The 20859-nt window shown below is 46.4% G+C and overlaps 1 protein-coding gene across 1 annotated transcript; it reads right to left on the reverse strand.

The window, feature by feature from the left end:
• Window positions 1–6: 6 nt before the first annotated feature.
• LOC141763761 (transcription factor 7-like 1-A) lies at window positions 7–19674 on the reverse strand (the record flags this gene model as incomplete). The annotated part of the gene is made up of 12 exons (XM_074628480.1): window positions 19383–19674; window positions 17626–17809; window positions 15565–15640; window positions 15309–15445; window positions 13313–13390; window positions 7778–7895; window positions 7612–7684; window positions 7296–7370; window positions 6967–7086; window positions 6072–6237; window positions 164–271; window positions 7–42 (listed from the first exon to the last, which is right to left on the reverse strand). Coding segments are annotated over exons 2-12 (1158 nt in total), but the record flags the coding sequence as incomplete, so codon positions are not given.
• Window positions 19675–20859: the final 1185 nt, after the last annotated feature.

Here is a 20859-nt window from a genome sequence, read left to right on the forward strand (position 1 = left end):
CTGAGTTTCACTCTTCGCTCTCTTCCTCTTCTTCTTTTTACCCTAAACACAAACAAACAGGAGAAATCAGCTGGTGGTGTAGTGATGTCATCATGAGATATCAGCTGGTGGTGTAGTGATGTCATCATGAGATATCAGCTGGTGGTGTAGTAGTAGTACTTACGTAGTTGTCTCTGGCCGACCAGCCCGGGTACAGTTTGGAGTGGAGGAGTCTCTCTTTACGAGCCAGTTCGTAATATTTGGCCTGCTGCTCTTTGGACAGAGAATGCCACTGTGGACAGGAAACAGTCCAGTGTGTCACACACGCACGCACGCACGCACGCACGCACGTCTTTATCTAAACTAATCTAACTATAATGTAGTAGTAGTGTAGTGTATAATGTAATGTAGTAGTGTAGTGTATAATGTAATGTAGTAGTGTAGTGTATAATGTAATGTAGTAGTAGTGTAGTGTATAATGTAATGTAGTAGTAGTAGTGTATAATGTAATGTAGTAGTAGTAGTGTAGTGTATAATGTAACGTAGTAGTAGTGTAATGTATAATGTAATGTAGTAGTGTAGTGTATAATGTAATGTAGTAGTAGTAGTGTAGTGTATAATGTAATGTAGTAGTAGTAGTGTATAATGTAATGTAGTAGTGTAGTGTATAATGTAATGTAGTAGTAGTAGTGTAGTGTATAATGTAATGTAGTAGTAGTAGTGTATAATGTAATGTAGTAGTAGTAGTGTAGTGTATAATGTAATGTAGTAGTAGTAGTGTATAATGTAATGTAGTAGTAGTAGTGTAGTGTATAATGTAATGTAGTAGTAGTAGTGTAGTGTATAATGTAATGTAGTAGTAGTAGTGTAGTGTATAATGTAATGTAGTAGTAGTAGTGGTGTATAATGTAATGTAGTAGTAGTGTAGTGTATAATGTAATGTAGTAGTAGTAGTGTATAATGTAATGTAGTAGTAGTGTAGTGTATAATGTAATGTAGTAGTGTAGTGTATAATGTAATGTAGTAGTAGTAGTGTAGTGTATAATGTAATGTAGTATAATGTAATGTAAGTAGTAGTAGGTAGTGTATAATGTAATGTAGTAGTAGTAGTGTAGTGTATAATGTAATGTAGTAGTAGTGTAGTGTATATGTAATGTAGTAGTGTAGTGTATAATGTATGTAGTAGTAGATAGTGTATAATGGTAATGTAGTAGTAGTATGTAGTGTTATAATGTAATGTAGTAGTAGTACGACACAAGATGTATAATGTAATGTAGTAGTAGTAGTGTATAATGTAATGTAGTAGTAGTAGTGTAGTGTATAATGTAATGTAGTAGTAGTGTAGTGTATAATGTAATGTAGTAGTAGTAGTGTATAATGTAATGTAGTAGTAGTAGTGTATAATGTAATGTAGTAGTAGTAGTGTAGTGTATAATGTAATGTAGTAGTAGTAGTGTAGTGTATAATGTAATGTAGTAGTAGTGTAGTGTATAATGTAATGTAGTAGTGTAGTGTATAATGTAATGTAGTAGTGTAGTGTATAATGTAATGTAGTAGTAGTGTAGTGTATAATGTAATGTAGTAGTATGTAGTGTAGTATATAATGTAGTAGTAGTGTAGTGTATAATGTAATGTAGTAGTAGTAGTGTAGTGTATAATGACCAGAAGTATAATGTAGTAGTGTAGTGTATAATGTAATGTAGTAGTAGTAGTGTAGTGTATAATGTAATGTAGCAGTAGTGTAGTGTATAATGTAATGTAGTAGTGTAGTGTATAATGTAATGTAGTAGTAGTAGTGTATAATGTAATGTAGTAGTAGTAGTAGTGTATAATGTAATGTAGTAGTGTAGTGTATAATGTAATGTAGTAGTGTAGTGTATAATGTAATGTAGTAGTAGTAGTGTAGTGTATAATGTAATGTAGTAGTAGTAGTGTATAATGTAATGTAGTAGTAGTAGTGTAGTGTATAATGTAATGTAGTAGTAGTGTAGTGTATAATGTAATGTAGTAGTGTAGTGTGTAATGTAGTAGTAGTAGTGTATAATGTAATGTAGTAGTGTGGTGTATAATGTAATGTAGTAGTAGTGTAGTGTATAATGTAATGTAGTAGTAGTAGTGTAGTGTATAATGTAATGAGATAGTAGTGTAGTAGTGGTATAATGTAATGTAGTAGTAGTGTAGTGTATAATGTAATGTAGTAGTGTGGTGTATAATGTAATGTAGTAGTAGTGTAGTGTATAATGTAATGTAGTAGTGGTAGTGTATAATGTAATGTAGTAGTAGTAGTGTAGTGTATAATGTAATGTAGTAGTGTGGTGTATAATGTAATGTAGTAGTAGTGTAGTGTATAATGTAATGTAGTAGTGTAGTGTATAATGTAATGTAGTAGTGTAGTGTATAATGTAATGTAGTAGTAGTGTAGTGTATAATGTAATGTAGTAGTAGTAGTGTAGTGTATAATGTAATGTAGTAGTAGTGTAGTGTATAATGTAATGTAGTAGTAGTAGTGTATAATGTAATGTAGTAGTAGTAGTGGTATAATGTAATGTAGTAGTAGTAGTGTAGTGTATAATGTAATGTAGTAGTAGTAGTGTAGTGTATAATGTAATGTAGTAGTAGTGTAGTGTATAATGTAATGTAGTAGTGTAGTGTATAATGTAATGTAGTAGTGTAGTGTATAATGTAATGTAGTAGTAGTGTAGTGTATAATGTAATGTAGTAGTAGTAGTGTAGTGTATAATGTAATGTAGTAGTGTAGTGTATAATGTAATGTAGTAGTAGTAGTGTAGTGTACAATGTAATGTAGTAGTAGTGTAGTGTATAATGTAATGTAGTAGTGTAGTGTATAATGTAATGTAGTAGTAGTAGTGTATAATGTAATGTAGTAGTAGTAGTGTAGTGTATAATGTAATGTAGTAGTGTAGTGTATAATGTAATGTAGTAGTGTAGTGTATAATGTAATGTAGTAGTAGTAGTGTAGTGTATAATGTAATGTAGTAGTAGTAGTGTATAATGTAATGTAGTAGTAGTAGTGTAGTGTATAATGTAATGTAGTAGTAGTGTAGTGTATAATGTAATGTAGTAGTAGTAGTGTAGTGTATAATGTAATGTAGTAGTGTAGTGTATAATGTAATGTAGTAGTAGTAGTGTAGTGTATAATGTAATGTAGTAGTGTAGTGTATAATGTAATGTAGTAGTGTAGTGTATAATGTAATGTAGTAGTAGTAGTGTAGTGTATAATGTAATGTAGTAGTAGTAGTGTATAATGTAATGTGTAGTGTAGTGTATAATGTAATGTAGTAGTAGTAGTGTAGTGTATAATGTAATGTAGTAGTAGTAGTGTATAATGTAATGTAGTAGTAGTAGTGTAGTGTATAATGTAATGTAGTAGTGTAGTGTATAATGTAATGTAGTAGTAGTGTAGTGTATAATGTAATGTAGTAGTGTAGTGTGTAATGTAGTAGTAGTAGTGTATAATGTAATGTAGTAGTGTGGTGTATAATGTAATGTAGTAGTAGTGTAGTGTATAATGTAATGTAGTAGTAGTAGTGTAGTGTATAATGTAATGTAGTAGTGTGGTGTATAATGTAATGTAGTAGTAGTGTAGTGTATAATGTAATGTAGTAGTGTGGTGTATAATGTAATGTAGTAGTAGTGTAGTGTATAATGTAATGTAGTAGTAGTAGTGTATAATGTAATGTAGTAGTAGTAGTGTATAATGTAATGTAGTAGTAGTAGTGTAGTGTATAATGTAATGTAGTAGTAGTAGTGTAGTGTATAATGTAATGTAGTAGTAGTGTAGTGTATAATGTAATGTAGTAGTGTAGTGTATAATGTAATGTAGTAGTAGTGTAGTGTATAATGTAATGTAGTAGTGGTAGTGTATAATGTAATGTAGTAGTAGTAGTGTAGTGTATAATGTAATGTAGTAGTGTGGTGTATAATGTAATGTAGTAGTAGTGTAGTGTATAATGTAATGTAGTAGTGTAGTGTATAATGTAATGTAGTAGTGTAGTGTATAATGTAATGTAGTAGTAGTGTAGTGTATAATGTAATGTAGTAGTAGTAGTGTAGTGTATAATGTAATGTAGTAGTAGTGTAGTGTATAATGTAATGTAGTAGTAGTAGTGTATAATGTAATGTAGTAGTAGTAGTGTATAATGTAATGTAGTAGTAGTAGTGTAGTGTATAATGTAATGTAGTAGTAGTAGTGTAGTGTATAATGTAATGTAGTAGTAGTGTAGTGTATAATGTAATGTAGTAGTGTAGTGTATAATGTAATGTAGTAGTGTAGTGTATAATGTAATGTAGTAGTAGTGTAGTGTATAATGTAATGTAGTAGTAGTAGTGTAGTGTATAATGTAATGTAGTAGTGTAGTGTATAATGTAATGTAGTAGTAGTAGTGTAGTGTACAATGTAATGTAGTAGTAGTGTAGTGTATAATGTAATGTAGTAGTGTAGTGTATAATGTAATGTAGTAGTAGTAGTGTATAATGTAATGTAGTAGTAGTAGTGTAGTGTATAATGTAATGTAGTAGTGTAGTGTATAATGTAATGTAGTAGTGTAGTGTATAATGTAATGTAGTAGTAGTAGTGTAGTGTATAATGTAATGTAGTAGTAGTAGTGTATAATGTAATGTAGTAGTAGTAGTGTAGTGTATAATGTAATGTAGTAGTAGTGTAGTGTATAATGTAATGTAGTAGTAGTAGTGTAGTGTATAATGTAATGTAGTAGTGTAGTGTATAATGTAATGTAGTAGTAGTAGTGTAGTGTATAATGTAATGTAGTAGTGTAGTGTATAATGTAATGTAGTAGTGTAGTGTATAATGTAATGTAGTAGTAGTAGTGTAGTGTATAATGTAATGTAGTAGTAGTAGTGTATAATGTAATGTAGTAGTGTAGTGTATAATGTAATGTAGTAGTAGTAGTGTAGTGTATAATGTAATGTAGTAGTAGTAGTGTATAATGTAATGTAGTAGTAGTAGTGTAGTGTATAATGTAATGTAGTAGTGTAGTGTATAATGTAATGTAGTAGTAGTGTAGTGTATAATGTAATGTAGTAGTAGTGTAGTGTATAATGTAATGTAGTAGTGTAGTGTGTAATGTAGTAGTAGTAGTGTATAATGTAATGTAGTAGTGTGGTGTATAATGTAATGTAGTAGTAGTGTAGTGTATAATGTAATGTAGTAGTAGTAGTGTAGTGTATAATGTAATGTAGTAGTGTGGTGTATAATGTAATGTAGTAGTAGTGTGTGTATAATGTAATGTAGTAGTGTGGTGTATAATGTAATGTAGTAGTAGTGTAGTGTATAATGTAATGTAGTAGTGGTAGTGTATAATGTAATGTAGTAGTAGTAGTGTAGTGTATAATGTAATGTAGTAGTGTGGTGTATAATGTAATGTAGTAGTAGTGTAGTGTATAATGTAATGTAGTAGTGTAGTGTATAATGTAATGTAGTAGTGTAGTGTATAATGTAATGTAGTAGTAGTAGTGTATAATGTAATGTAGTAGTGTAGTGTATAATGTAATGTAGTAGTGTATAATGTAATGTAGTAGTGTAGTGTAGTGTATAATGTAATGTAGTAGTAGTGTAGTGTATAATGTAATGTAGTAGTGTGGTGTATAATGTAATGTAGTAGTGTAGTGTATAATGTAATGTAGTAGTGTAGTGTATAATGTAATGTAGTAGTGTATAATGTAATGTAGTAGTGTAGTGTATAATGTAATGTAGTAGTAGTAGTGTATAATGTAATGTAGTAGTGTAGTGTATAATGTAATGTAGTAGTGTATAATGTAATGTAGTAGTGTAGTGTATAATGTAATGTAGTAATAGTGTAGTGTATAATGTAATGTAGTAGTGTGGTGTATAATGTAATGTAGTAGTAGTGTAGTGTATAATGTAATGTAGTAGTGTAGTGTATAATGTAATGTAGTAGTAGTGTAGTGTATAATGTAATGTAGTAGTGTAGTGTATAATGTAATGTAGTAGTAGTGTAGTGTATAATGTAATGTAGTAGTAGTGTAGTGTATAATGTAATGTAGTAGTAGTGTAGTGTATAATGTAATGTAGTAGTAGTAGAGGGACTCACCCTCTGTCCCAGGATCTGGTTGATGGTGGCGCTCTCTTTCACTTTGCACTGAGCCACCACTCTGGGTCGCTCCTCTCTCATGTACAACATGAAAGCATTCAGAGGCTTCTTGATATGAGGCTTCTTCTCCTCTTCTCTCTCCTGCTGAATGCCAGCCATCGACCTCCTGCAGTAATAACACGTTAATAACACGTTAACAACACGTTAACAACACGGTAACAACACGTTAACAACACGGTAACAACACGTTAACACGGTAACAACACGTTAACAACACGGTACCAACACGTTAACACGTTAACAACACGTTAACACGTTAACACGTTAATAACACGTTAACAACACGGTAACAACACATTAACAACACGGTACCAACACGTTAACACGTTAACAACACGTTAACACGTTAACACGTTAATAACACGTTAACAACACGTTAACACGTTAACAACACGTTAATAACACGTTAACAACACGTTAACACGTTAACACGTTAACACGTTAACAACACGTTAATAACACGTTAACAACACGTTAATAACACGTTAACACGTTAATAACACGTTAACACGTTAATAACACGTTAACAACACGTTACCGTCCAGTTAATGACAACACGTTATACATGCTGTAGGCATTGAAACACTGACATACACTGGTCTTTAGAGCCAGACGGAGTCGCCATACTTTAACGTAGACAAATGAATCAAAGTTTAAACGGGTCACGAGACTCTGGACTTTATTGGGCCTTTCATCGCCCTTCATATGACCTCACTATGGTCCTCAGCCCACCCCCCCCCCAGCACCAGCTATCATCGCCCTTCATATGACCTCACTATGGTCCTCAGCCCCCCCAGCACACTGGTGAAATGTTGTATTTAACAGATGTTGATACCCCGGCTGGCTGCTGCCTCCAGGCTCCTGCTTCACTCCCGTTGGGACGATGGCGGCGTGGTGGGCAACGGACGACTGGGGCGTCGGCGCCAGACGTGGAGAGAAGTTACCCGCCACCAGGCTGCCAACCAGACATCACACGTTCACTTTAACACATCATCACCCATTCACAACAATGGAACCTATATATACATTTATTCACCAACGCTGGCCAGAATAGAATCAGAATACAGTTTTAATGATGTCATGTGTTCACATCACAGCAGTCATGTGTCTATAGAATGACTCTCTGTCTCTGAAATGATAAAGATGTGACATCATCAGTGTTACCTGGACATGGAGGCGTTCACAGCCAGAGCAGCAGGTGAGAAGCCTCCAGCGATGGGATACATCGTCTGTCCCTGACTGGACAAAGACAGAGACATGATCCAACAGTCACTATGAACCCTCAGCCCCTAACCCCCGACCCCCCAACCCCCCAAACCCCCCGACCCCCCAAACCCCTAACCCCCGACCCCCTGACCCCCCAAACCCCTAACCCCCCGACCCCCCAAACCCCTGACCCCCCCAAACCACCAAACCCCTAACCCCCCAAACCCCCCGACCCCCCAACCCCCCTAACCGTAGTGGAGGATAGTTTACTCACAGCCATCCCAGAGCGTGAGGGATCTGAGCCACGCCTCCAGGAGACACCGGGTAGCAGGGGGTCCTCGACATACCTGCTCAGGTGACATTCACACAGGTATCAGTGTTAATCTTACAATAACAGCAGCTGATTGTTCAGGTGGATCTGGAGGAGAGGGGAGACTCACCTGAGTCCGGAGAGAAGCCAGGTGAGGCCCTCTGAGGGGAGAAGGCCTCGGGGCTGTAGGACAGCAGTGGATGGAGGTGAGTCATGTGAGGGTGCTGCACCACCGGCACCCCGTTGGACTGGAGAGAGACAACAGAGAGACAACAGGTGCTTACTGAAGATGCAGCGGTGGTGTTACCTGTCCACCAGCTGCAGGATGTCCCCTCTGAACGAGTCAATCAGCTGCATTTCATCCTGTTTCTAAAGATCACACATCATCTATCACACGCTCCGACATCTTCCACTGAAAACCACAGAAACAGAAGCAACAGCATTTACTCTAGAGTCCTCCAACAACACCTCCCTTACTGCTGTCAGTGGAGACGGGGGGGAAGGGATCCCAAATACTGCTGTCAGTGGAGACGGGAGGGAAGGGATCCCAAATACTGCTGTCAGTGGAGACGGGTGGGAAGGGATCCCAAATACTGCTGTCAGTGGAGACGGGTGGGGGAAGGGATCCCAAATACTGCTGTCAGTGGAGACGGGAGGGAAGGGATCCCAAATACTGCTGTCAGTGGAGACGGGTGGGAAGGGATCCCAAATACTGCTGTCAGTGGAGACGGGGGGGAAGGGATCCCAAATACTGCTGTCAGTGGAGACGGGAGGGAAGGGATCCCAAATACTGCTGTCAGTGGAGACGGGGGGGAAGGGATCCCAAATACTGCTGTCAGTGGAGACGGGAGGGAAGGGATCCCAAATACTGCTGTCAGTGGAGACGGGTGGGAAGGGATCCCAAATACTGCTGTCAGTGGAGACGGGGGGAAGGGATCCCAAATACTGCTGTCAGTGGAGACGGGAGGGAAGGGATCCCAAATACTGATGTCAGTGGAGACGGGTGGGAAGGGATCCCAAATACTGCTGTCAGTGGAGACGGGAGGGAAGGGATCCCAAATACTGATGTCAGTGGAGACGGGTGGGAAGGGATCCCAAATACTGCTGTCAGTGGAGACGGGGGGAAGGGATCCCAAATACTGCTGTCAGTGGAGACGGGAGGGAAGGGATCCCAAATACTGCTGTCAGTGGAGACGGGTGGGATGGGATCCCAATTACTGCTGTCAGTGGAGACGGGGGGAAGGGATCCCAAATACTGCTGTCAGTGGAGACAGGGGGGAAGGGATCCCAAATACTGCTGTCAGTGGAGACGGGTGGGAAGGGATCCCAAATACTGCTGTCAGTGGAGACGGGAGGGAAGGGATCCCAAATACTGCTGTCAGTGGAGACGGGGGGGAAGGGATCCCAAATACTGCTGTCAGTGCAGACGGGGGGAAGGGATCCCAAATACTGCTCTCAGTGGAGACGGGTGGGAAGGGATCCCAAATACTTTTTTGCAACAGGAAGTTAAGTCAACGGCCAGGAAGTCAGATCTAACAGGAAGTTCCTGTTTGCTGTTTGATGGTAAATCATAACACCAACTGATAACATTGACTTGTGTTCAGGGTCACGAGAGGACGAGAAGACGAGAGGACGAGAGGACGAGAGGACGAGAGGACGAGAGGACGAGAGGACGACAGGACGAGAGGACGAGAGGACGACAGGACGAGAGGAGGAGAGGAGGAGAGTACGAGAGGAGGAGAGGACGAGAGGAGGAGAGGAGGAGAGGACGAGAGGAGAGGACGAGAGGACGACAGGACGAGAGGAGGAGAGGAGGAGAGGACGAGAGGAGAGGACGAGAGGAGAGGACGAGAGGAGGAGAGGACGAGAGGAGAGGACGAGAGGACGACAGGACGAGAGGACGAGAGGACGACAGGACGAGAGGACGAGAGGACGAGAGGAGGAGAGGACGACAGGACGAGAGGACGAGAGGACGAGAGGAGGAGAGGACGAGAGGACGAGAGGAGGAGAGGACGAGAGGACGACAGGACGACAGGACGAGAGGACGAGAGGACGACAGGACGAGAGGACGAGAGGAGGAGAGGACGAGAGGACGAGAGGAGGAGAGGACGAGAGGACGAGAGGACGAGAGGACGAGAGGACGAGAGGAGGAGAGGAGGAGAGTACGAGAGGAGGAGAGGACGAGAGGACGAGAGGAGGAGAGGAGGAGAGGACGAGAGGAGAGGACGAGAGGACGACAGGACGAGAGGACGAGAGGACGACAGGACGAGAGGACGAGAGGACGAGAGGACGAGAGGACGACAGGACGAGAGGACGAGAGGACGAGAGGACGAGAGGAGGAGAGGAGGAGAGTACGAGAGGACGAGAGGACGAGAGGAGGAGAGGACGAGAGGAGGAGAGGAGGAGAGGACGACAGGACGACAGGACGAGAGGAGGAGAGGAGGAGAGGACGAGAGGACGAGAGGAGGAGAGGAGGAGAGTACGAGAGGAGGAGAGGACGAGAGGAGGAGAGGACGAGAGGACGACAGGACGACAGGACGAGAGGAGGAGAGGAGGAGAGGAGGAGAGTACGAGAGGACGAGAGGACGAGAGGAGGAGAGGACGAGAGGAGGAGAGGACGAGAGGACGACAGGACGAGAGGACGAGAGGAGGAGAGGACGAGAGGACGAGAGGACGAGAGGAGGAGAGGACGAGAGGAGGAGAGGACGAGAGGACGACAGGACGAGAGGACGAGAGGAGGAGAGGACGAGAGGACGACAGGAGGAGAGGACGAGAGGACGACAGGACGAGAGGACGAGAGGAGGAGAGGACGAGAGGACGACAGGACGAGAGGACGAGAGGAGGAGAGGACGAGAGGACGAGAGGACGACAGGACGAGAGGACGAGAGGACGAGAGGAGGAGAGGACGAGAGGACGAGAGGACGAGAGGACGAGAGGAGGAGAGGACGAGAGGACGAGAGGAGGAGAGGAGGAGAGTACGAGAGGAGGAGAGGACGAGAGGAGGAGAGTACGAGAGGACGACAGGACGAGAGGACGAGAGGACGACAGGACGAGAGGACGAGAGGACGACAGGACGAGAGGAGGAGAGGAGGAGAGTACGAGAGGAGGAGAGGACGAGAGGACGAGAGGACGAGAGGACGAGAGGACGAGAGGAGGAGAGGAGGAGAGGACGAGAGGAGAGGACGAGAGGACGACAGGACGAGAGGAGGAGAGGAGGAGAGGACGAGAGGAGAGGACGAGAGGACGACAGGACGAGAGGACGAGAGGACGACAGGACGAGAGGACGAGAGGACGAGAGGACGAGAGGAGGAGAGGACGAGAGGACGAGAGGAGGAGAGGACGAGAGGACGACAGGACGAGAGGACGAGAGGAGGAGAGGACGAGAGGACGAGAGGAGGAGAGGACGAGAGGACGAGAGGACGAGAGGACGAGAGGAGGAGAGGACGAGAGGACGAGAGGAGGAGAGGACGAGAGGACGAGAGGACGAGAGGACGAGAGGAGGAGAGGAGGAGAGTACGAGAGGAGGAGAGGACGAGAGGACGAGAGGAGGAGAGGAGGAGAGGACGAGAGGAGAGGACGAGAGGACGACAGGACGAGAGGACGAGAGGACGACAGGACGAGAGGAGGAGAGGACGAGAGGAGGAGAGGAGGAGAGGAGGAGAGTACGAGAGGACGAGAGGACGAGAGGAGGAGAGGACGAGAGGAGGAGAGGACGAGAGGACGACAGGACGACAGGACGAGAGGAGGAGAGGAGGAGAGGACGAGAGGACGAGAGGAGGAGAGGAGGAGAGGAGGAGAGTACGAGAGGAGGAGAGGACGAGAGGAGGAGAGGACGAGAGGACGACAGGACGACAGGACGAGAGGAGGAGAGGAGGAGAGGAGGAGAGGACGAGAGGACGACAGGACGAGAGGACGAGAGGACGAGAGGAGGAGAGGACGAGAGGACGAGAGGACGAGAGGACGAGAGGAGGAGAGGACGAGAGGAGGAGAGGACGAGAGGACGACAGGACGAGAGGACGAGAGGAGGAGAGGACGAGAGGACGAGAGGAGGAGAGGACGAGAGGAGGAGAGGACGAGAGGACGACAGGACGAGAGGACGAGAGGAGGAGAGGACGAGAGGACGAGAGGACGAGAGGACGAGAGGACGAGAGGAGGAGAGGAGGAGAGGACGAGAGGAGGAGAGGAGGAGAGGACGAGAGGAGGAGAGGACGAGAGGACGACAGGACGAGAGGACGAGAGGAGGAGAGGACGAGAGGAGGAGAGGACGAGAGGAGGAGAGGACGAGAGGAGGAGAGGACGAGAGGACGACAGGACGAGAGGACGAGAGGAGGAGAGGACGAGAGGACGAGAGGACGAGAGGACGACAGGACGAGAGGACGAGAGGACGAGAGGACGAGAGGAGGAGAGGACGAGAGGACGAGAGGACGAGAGGACGACAGGACGAGAGGAGGAGAGGACGAGAGGACGAGAGGAGGAGAGGAGGAGAGTACGAGAGGAGGAGAGGACGAGAGGAGGAGAGTACGAGAGGAGGAGAGGACGAGAGGACGAGGAGGAGAGGAGGAGGACGAGGACGAGAGGAGGAGAGGAGGAGAGTACGAGAGGAGGAGAGGACGAGAGGAGGAGAGTACGAGAGGAGGAGAGGACGAGAGGACGAGAGGAGAGGACGAGAGGAGGAGAGGACGAGAGGACGACAGGACGAGAGGAGGAGAGGACGAGAGGACGAGAGGACGAGAGGACGACAGGACGAGAGGAGGAGAGGACGAGAGGACGAGAGGAGGAGAGGACGACAGGACGAGAGGACGAGAGGAGGAGAGGAGGAGAGGAGGAGAGGAGGAGAGGACGAGAGGAGGAGAGGACGAGAGGACAGGACGAGAGGACGAGAGGACGAGAGGAGGAGAGGAGGAGAGGAGGAGAGGAGGAGAGGAGGAGAGGACGAGGAGGAGAGGAGGAGGACGAGGACGAGAGGAGGAGAGGAGGAGAGGAGGAGAGGAGGTCACTATTATCTGACGTGTGCATGCCAGCAGGTTCCTGATCGGTGTGAAGCTTCCAGGTGAAGATCTTTAACCGTCCTGGTGTTTCAGTCAGACTGGATCTTTAACTGGTGTTTGTGAACCCGTTTATTCAACCAGTATATATAAATTAAAAATGTTCTTATCAACCAACTTTCATATCACTGAATCTGCTGATTATCTTCTCCATCTTTAAACCTCGAGTTGACCTTCAGATAGTTTGTTCTGCCGTCCAGCAGACGGTTGATCACCTGAACCAGAACCTTTCTCCAGGAGAGCAGGCGGAGGGGAAGAACTTTAACCTTGAACGTGTCGTTGCTGAGGTGTTCCTCTGAGGTGTTCCTCTGAGGTGTTCCTCTGAGGTGTTCCTCTGAGGCAGCACCGTGACTGAAGATCTAAAGATAAGCTGCAGATACGCACGGCTGAAGATCAGGTATCAAAGGTGATGAAGGTCACTGAGCCGAGATATAAACATCTCACTCGTTGGAACTGACAACATGTTCCTTATTGAAATAGACTGAAGCTCCTTTCTCAGGTTCTGAATCCACCAGCAGGGAACTTTACTTTATTCATATCAGAAGATCTATCCATGTCTACAGATTACACCTGCAGATTCAGTTGGTCAGGTGGTACAGGTGTGTGTGTGTGTGTCTCACCAGGTGTGTCGGGGTAGCACAGTCTCTGACAGGTGTTCTTCCTGGGACGTCGAGCAGAGGCCACTGAAAGGGCAGGTACTGTTGACAGAGAGAGAGAGAGAGGCGTTGACCTTGAATGGTTAGGGTTAGAAGTTGACCTTGAATGGTTAGGGTTAGAAGTTGACCTTGGTTAGGGTTAGAAGTTGACCTTGAATGGTTAGGGTTAGGATATGTCGTTGGGCAGCGAGTCTTGGGGGTCAGCTTCTAGACTAGACCGGGTAGTGGGGATAACGTTCCAGGAGTTGGGGGTCTTTTGGGTTTAGTCTAACCCTCACATAACGTATACCCCGGATTAGGGTTAGGATTAACCCGGTGAAATGTCAGGAAGGTGTGAAGAGATACCAACACAAACTATGGCAGACTAACTATTGTATTTCTTCAAGATGAACATCTGCAGAGGAGTCATTGATTGTATTGATATTGTGTGAACGTTTCCATCCTAACCCTGCAGGAAGCAGCTCAGCCTGCGTTGAGCTTGTCTCTATGATGTCCTCGGTGTCTTCAGTGGACGCTAACAGCTCTCTGCTGGTGTTGTGAGGTTTTAACTGCACATACTGACCAACACCACTCTACAACACACACAGCAACCTGCTCCAACAGCCTCAGAACACCCTGAAGTCATTCCTCCTCAACTGTCCTCACTGCCAACGAGGAAACGTTTAGATTAGTGGCCACGAGTGCTACTGTATTAAACCATCACCCAGCTCCCTCTAATCCACACCGAGCTTCCACAAAGCTTTGAGGAGAAACTGGGCAACACCCTGTTATCCTGCTGCACAGCGGCTAATCTGCTGCACAGCGGCTACAGCAGCTAATCTGATGCACAGCGGCTACAGCAGCTAATCTGATGCAAAGCAGCTACAGCAGCTAATCTGCAGCACAGCAACTAATCTGCAGCACAATAGTTAATCTGCTGCACAGCAATTTATCTGCTGCACAGCAGCTAATCTGCTTCACAGTAGCTAATCTGCTACACAGCAGCTGCAGTAGCTAATCTGCTTCACAGCAGCTGCAGCAGCTAATCTGCTTCACAGTAGCTGCAGCAGCTAATCTGCTTCACAGCAGCTGCAGCAGCTAATCTGCTGCACAGCAGCTGCAGCAGCTAATCTGCTTCACAGTAGCTAATGTGCTGCACAGCAGCTGCAGCAGCTAATCTGCTTCACAGCAGTTGCAGCAGCTAATCTGCTTCACAGTAGCTAATCTGCTTCACAGCAGCTGCAGTAGCTAATCTGCTTCACAGCAGCTGCAGCAGCTAATCTGCTTCACAGCAGCTGCAGCAGCTAATCTGCTTCACAGCAGCTGCAGCAGCTAATCTGCTTCACAGTAGCTAATCTGCTTCACAGCAGCTGCAGTAGCTAATCTGCTCCACAGCAGCTGCAGCAGCTAATCTGCTTCACAGCGGCTACAGCAGCTAATCTGATGCAAAGCAGCTACAGCAGCTAATCTGCAGCACAGCAGCTAATCTGCAGCACAATAGTTAATCTGCTGCACAGCAATTTATCTGCTGCACAGCAGCTAATCTGCTTCACAGTAGCTAATCTGCTTCACAGCAGCTGCAGCAGCTAATCTGCTTCACAGCAGCTGCAGCAGCTAATCTGCTTCACAGCAGCTAATCTGCTTCACAGCAGCTAATCTGCTTCACAGCAGCTAATCTGCTTCACAGCAGCTGCAGCAGATAATCTGCTTCACAGTAGCTAATCTGCTTCACAGCAGCTGCAGTAGCTAATCTGCTTCACAGCAGCTGCAGCAGCTAATCTGCTTCACAGCAGCTAATCTGCTTCACAGCAGCTAATCTGCTTCACAGTAGCCAATCTGCTGCACAGCAACTACAGCAACTAATCTGCAGCACAGCAGCCATGATGAGCGCTCATTCCTGCTGACTTCACCAGCAGACTGAGTCCAGGTCTGTCTGATCCTGAACCATCACAAACCACCAGCAGACTGAGAGTCTACTTACCGTCCTGGTACCTGGAGGCAGACCTCCGCCGGTGAAGTACGGACTACAGAGGTTCCCCAGGTCTGGGATCATGAAGAAGGGATATCCAACATAAGGAGAGGACTGAAACACACCTCCATCCTGCTGCCTCCTCAGGGCTGAAAGACAAGGTCAACATTCACACACAGATCAGGTCAACACCATCAGACAGCAACATTCACACACAGATCAGGTCAACACCATCAGAGAGCAACATTCACACACAGATGTTCGTTACCTTCCTGAAACAGACGACTGTGTCGGGCCCGGCTCTCCAGATCCGGGTCGGTCCTGGTTCTGGACCGTCTGTCTGTCTGCACACAAACAACCACAGAGACGTAAACCAGACGAGCATCGACACCAACCAGCTCCATGTAACACTAACCCTAACTATTAACCCTTAACCCTTAACCCAGCTCCATGTAACCCTTAACCCTTCACCCAGCTCCATGTAACCCTAACCCTTCACCCTAACCCAGCTCCATGTAACACTAACCCTAACCATTAACCCTTAACCCAGCTCCATGTAACCCTTAACCCTTACCCTAACCCTTCACCCTTAACCCAGCTCCATGTAACCCTAACCCTTCACCCTAACCCAGCTCCATGTAACACTAACCCTAACTATTAACCCTTAACCCTTAACCCAGCTCCATGTAACCCTAACCCTTCACCCTAACCCAGCTCCATGTAACCCTAACCCTTCACCCTAACCCAGCTCCATGTAACACTAACCCTAACCATTAACCCTTAACCCAGCTCCATGTAACCCTTAACCCTTACCCTAACCCTTCACCCTTAACCCAGCTCCATGTAACCCTAACCCTTCACCCTAACCCAGCTCCATGTAACACTAACCCTAACTATTAACCCTTAACCCTTAACCCAGCTCCATGTAACCCTAACCCTTCACCCTAACCCAGCTCCATGTAACACTAACCCTAACTATTAACCCTTAACCCAGCTCCATGTAACCCTTAACCCTTACCCTAACCCTTCACCCTTAACCCAGCTCCATGTAACCCTAACCCTTCACCCTAACCCAGCTCCATGTAACCCTTCACCCTAACCCAGCTCCATGTAACCCTAACCCAGCTCCATGTAACCCTTAACCCTTCACCCTAACCCAGCTCCATGTAACCCTTAACCCTAACCCAGCTCCATGTAACCCTAACCCTTCACCCTAACCCAGCTCCATGTAACCCTTCACCCTAACCCAGCTCCATGTAACCCTTCACCCTAACCCAGCTCCATGTAACCCTAACCCAGCTCCATGTAACCCTTAACCCTTCACCCTAACCCAGCTCCATGTAACCCTTAACCCTAACCCAGCTCCATGTAACCCTAACCCTTCACCCTAACCCAGCTCCATGTAACCCTTCACCCTAACCCAGCTCCATGTAACCCTTCACCCTAACCCAGCTCCATGTAACCCTTCACCCTAACCCAGCTCCATGTAACCCTTAACCCTAACCCAGCTCCATGTAACCCTTAACCCTAACCCAGCTCCATGTAACCCTAACCCTTAACCCTAACCCAGCTCCATGTAACCCTTCACCCTAACCCAGCTCCATGTAACCCTTCACCCTAACCCAGCTCCATGTAACCCTTCACCCTAACCCAGCTCCATGTAACCCTTCACCCTAACCCAGCTCCATGTAACCCTTAACCCTAACCCAGCTCCATGTAACCCTTCACCCTAACCCAGCTCCATGTAACCCTTAACCCTAACCCAGCTCCATGTAACCCTTAACCCTAACCCAGCTCCATGTAACCCTAACCCTTAACCCTAACCCAGCTCCATGTAACCCTTCACCCTAACCCAGCTCCATGTAACCCTTAACCCTAACCCAGCTCCATGTAACCCTTCACCCTAACCCAGCTCCATGTAACCCTAACCCTTAACCCTAACCCAGCTCCATGTAACCCTAACCCTTCACCCTAACCCAGCTCCATGTAACCCTTAACCCTAACCCAGCTCCATGTAACCCTTAACCCTAACCCAGCTCCATGTAACCCTTAACCCTAACCCAGCTCCATGTAACCCTAACCCGTAACCCAGCTCCATGTAACCCTAACCCTTAACCCTAACCCAGCTCCATGTAACCCTTAACCCTAACCCAGCTCCATGTAACCCTTCACCCTAACCCAGCTCCATGTAACCCTTAACCCTTCACCCTAACCCAGCTCCATGTAACCCTTAACCCTAACCCAGCTCCATGTAACCCTTAACCCGTAACCCAGCTCCATGTAACCCTAACCCTTAACCCTAACCCAGCTCCATGTAACCCTAACCCACCTCTGAATCTGAGCTGGACTCGGACTCGTTGACCAGAGAAGACTTGACATCGTCCAGGTCCCGCTCAGAGGACACGTTCCTCTTCTCCTCCTGCTCCCCTTCGTCTTTAAAAGCAATCAGTTCATCGTTTGCTCCGAGGTCGTCTCCGTCCGTCCCGGTTAGCTGCGGCATGTCTGGACGTTAGCTGCAAACATTAGAGACCGAGTTAGACCGAGTGAGACCGGGTTAGACCGAGTTGGACCGAGTTAAACCGAGTTGCACCGAGTTGGACTGAGTTAAACTGAGTTAGGCCGAGTTGGACCGAGTTAGAGCGAGTTAAACTGAGTTAGGCCGAGTTAGACCGAGTTGGACCGAGTTAAACTGAGTTGGACCGAGTTGGACCGAGTTAGATCGAGTTAAATCGAGTTAAACTGAGTTGGACCGTGTTGGACCGAGTTGCACCGAATTAGACCGAGTTAGACCGAGTTGGACCGAGTTAAACTGAGTTGGACCGAGTTGGACCGAGTTGCACCGAGTTAGATCGAGTTAAACTGAGTTAGACCGAGTTGGACCGAGTTAAAGTGAGTTAGACCGAGTTGGACCGAGTTGCACCGAGTTAGATCGAGTTAAACTGAGTTAGACCGAGTTGGACCGAGTTAAACTGAGTTGGACCGAGTTGGACCGAGTTGCACCGAGTTAGATCGAGTTAAACTGAGTTAGACCGAGTTGGACCGAGTTAAAGTGAGTTAGACCGAGTTAGATCGAGTTAAACTGAGTTAGACCGAGTTAAACTGAGTTAGACCGAGTTAAACCGAGTTAGACCGAGTTAAACCGAGTTAAACCGAGTTAGACCGAGTTAAACCGAGTTAGACCGAGTTAAACTGAGTTAGACCGAGTTAAACCGAGTTAGACCGAGTTAAACCGAGTTAGACCGAGTTAAAGTGAGTTAGACCGAGTTAGATCGAGTTAAACTGAGTTAGACCGAGTTAAACTGAGTTAGACCGAGTTAAACTGAGTTAGACCGAGTTAAACCGAGTTAGATCGAGTTAAACTGAGTTAGACCGAGTTGGACCGAGTTAAAGTGAGTTAGACCGAGTTAAACTGAGTTAGACCGAGTTAAACTGAGTTAGACCGAGTTAAACCGAGTTAGACCGAGTTAAACTGAGTTAGACCGAGTTAAACTGAGTTAGACCGAGTTAAACTGAGTTAGACCGAGTTAAACTGAGTTAGACCGAGTTAAACCGAGTTAGACCGAGTTAAACTGAGTTAGACCGAGTTAAACTGAGTTAGACCGAGTTAAACCGAGTTGGACCGAGTTAGACCGAGTTGAAGGCTAACTTACAGTGAATAGAGTAATAAAACCTTCAGGAACATTCAGATAACTTTAACTGCTGCAGAGTCGCGAGCTGCTGAACCTCATCATCATCATCATCAGAGGATCTGTCCGGTAGAACTACAACTAGCTCCAACACTAGCATAACAGCTAGCAGCTAGCAGCTAACAGCTAGCAGCTAACAGTTAGCTGCTAGCTGTTAGCTGTTAGCTGCTAGCATAACAACTAGCTAACAGCTAGCAGCGGCTCACTGTCGGGTCTGGTTCTGGTTCTGGGTCTGGTTCTGGTTCTGGTTCTGGTTCTGGTTCTGGTTCTGGTTCTGGTGCTGATGTCCTCCTGAGGTTCTGGTTCTGAGGTTCTGGTTCCCACCGAGCAGAGAGTCCATAAAGCTGCTGAACAGAACCAGAACCGCTCCAAACTGACCCTGCAGATAAAGCCTCATTACCTCTCAGCAGCGGGTCCGTTCACACCGACTGGACCGTGAGTGTGTGATCGGTTACTCCGGCAGAGACCAGGTGTGATTCACTCCCGACATCTCTGGTCCCGGTAAAAACACGCATCATTCCCGGTTTACACCGCGCGCTTCCGCATTCAGAGACGATCTTTGATTCAGAAGATCCGGAGAGACAGCGGAGAGAGAGAGAGATCAGTCCGCCTGATGGGGCTGCTAGAGCGGCCTGAGACACACCAGAGAGCCGTGAGGAGGGCTGGAGCTCCACACTGTTCACACACTGACCCGGATCAGTGATCCGGATCAGTCCATCACACTGACCCGGGATCAGTTCATCACACTGACCCGGGATCAGTTCATCACACTGACCCGGGATCAGTTCAACACACTGACCCGGGATCAGTTCATCACACTGACCCGGATCAGTGACCCGGACCAGTCCATCACACTGACCCGGATCAGTTCAACACACTGACCCGGATCACTGACCCGGATCAGTTCAACACACTGACGCGGATCAGTTCAACACACTGACCCGGGATCAGTCCATCACACTGACCCGGGATCAGTTCATCACACTGACCCGGGATCAGTTCATCACACTGACCCGGGATCAGTTCATCACACTGACCCGGATCAGTTCAACACACTGACCCGGGATCAGTCCATCACACTGACCCGGGACCAGTCCATCACACTGACCCGGGATCAGTTCAACACATTGACCCGGGACCAGTCCATCACACTGACCCGGATCACTGACCCGGATCAGTTCAACACACTGACCCGGATCAGTTCAACACACTGACGCGGATCAGTTCAACACACTGACCCGGGACCAGTCCATCACACTGACCCGGATCAGTTCAACACATTGACCCGGGACCAGTCCATCACACTGACCCGGGACCAGTCCATCACACTGACCCGGATCAGTTCAACACATTGACCCGGGACCAGTCCATCACACTGACCCGGGACCAGTCCATCACACTGACCCGGATCAGTTCAACACACTGACCCGGATCAGTTCAACACACTGACCCGGGACCAGTCCATCACACTGACCCGGGACCAGTCCATCACACTGACCCGGATCACTGACCCGGATCAGTTCAACACACTGACCCGGATCACTGACCCGGATCAGTTCAACACATTGACCCGGGACCAGTCCATCACACTGACCCGGATCACTGACCCGGATCAGTTCAACACACTGACCCGGATCAGTCCATCACACTGACCCGGATCAGTTCAACACACTGACGCGGATCAGTTCAACACACTGACCCGGATCAGTTCATCACACTGACCCGGGACCAGTTCATCACACCGACCCGGATCAGTTCATCACACTGACCCGGATCAGTTCAACACACTGACCCGGGATCAGTTCAACACACTGACCCGGATCAGTTCAACACACTGACGCGGATCAGTTCAACACACTGACCCGGATCAGTTCATC

The sequence above is a fragment of the Sebastes fasciatus genome, unplaced genomic scaffold, assembly GCF_043250625.1.
Source record: "Sebastes fasciatus isolate fSebFas1 unplaced genomic scaffold, fSebFas1.pri Scaffold_36, whole genome shotgun sequence".
In the NCBI taxonomy this organism is placed as follows: domain Eukaryota; kingdom Metazoa; phylum Chordata; class Actinopteri; order Perciformes; family Sebastidae; genus Sebastes; species Sebastes fasciatus.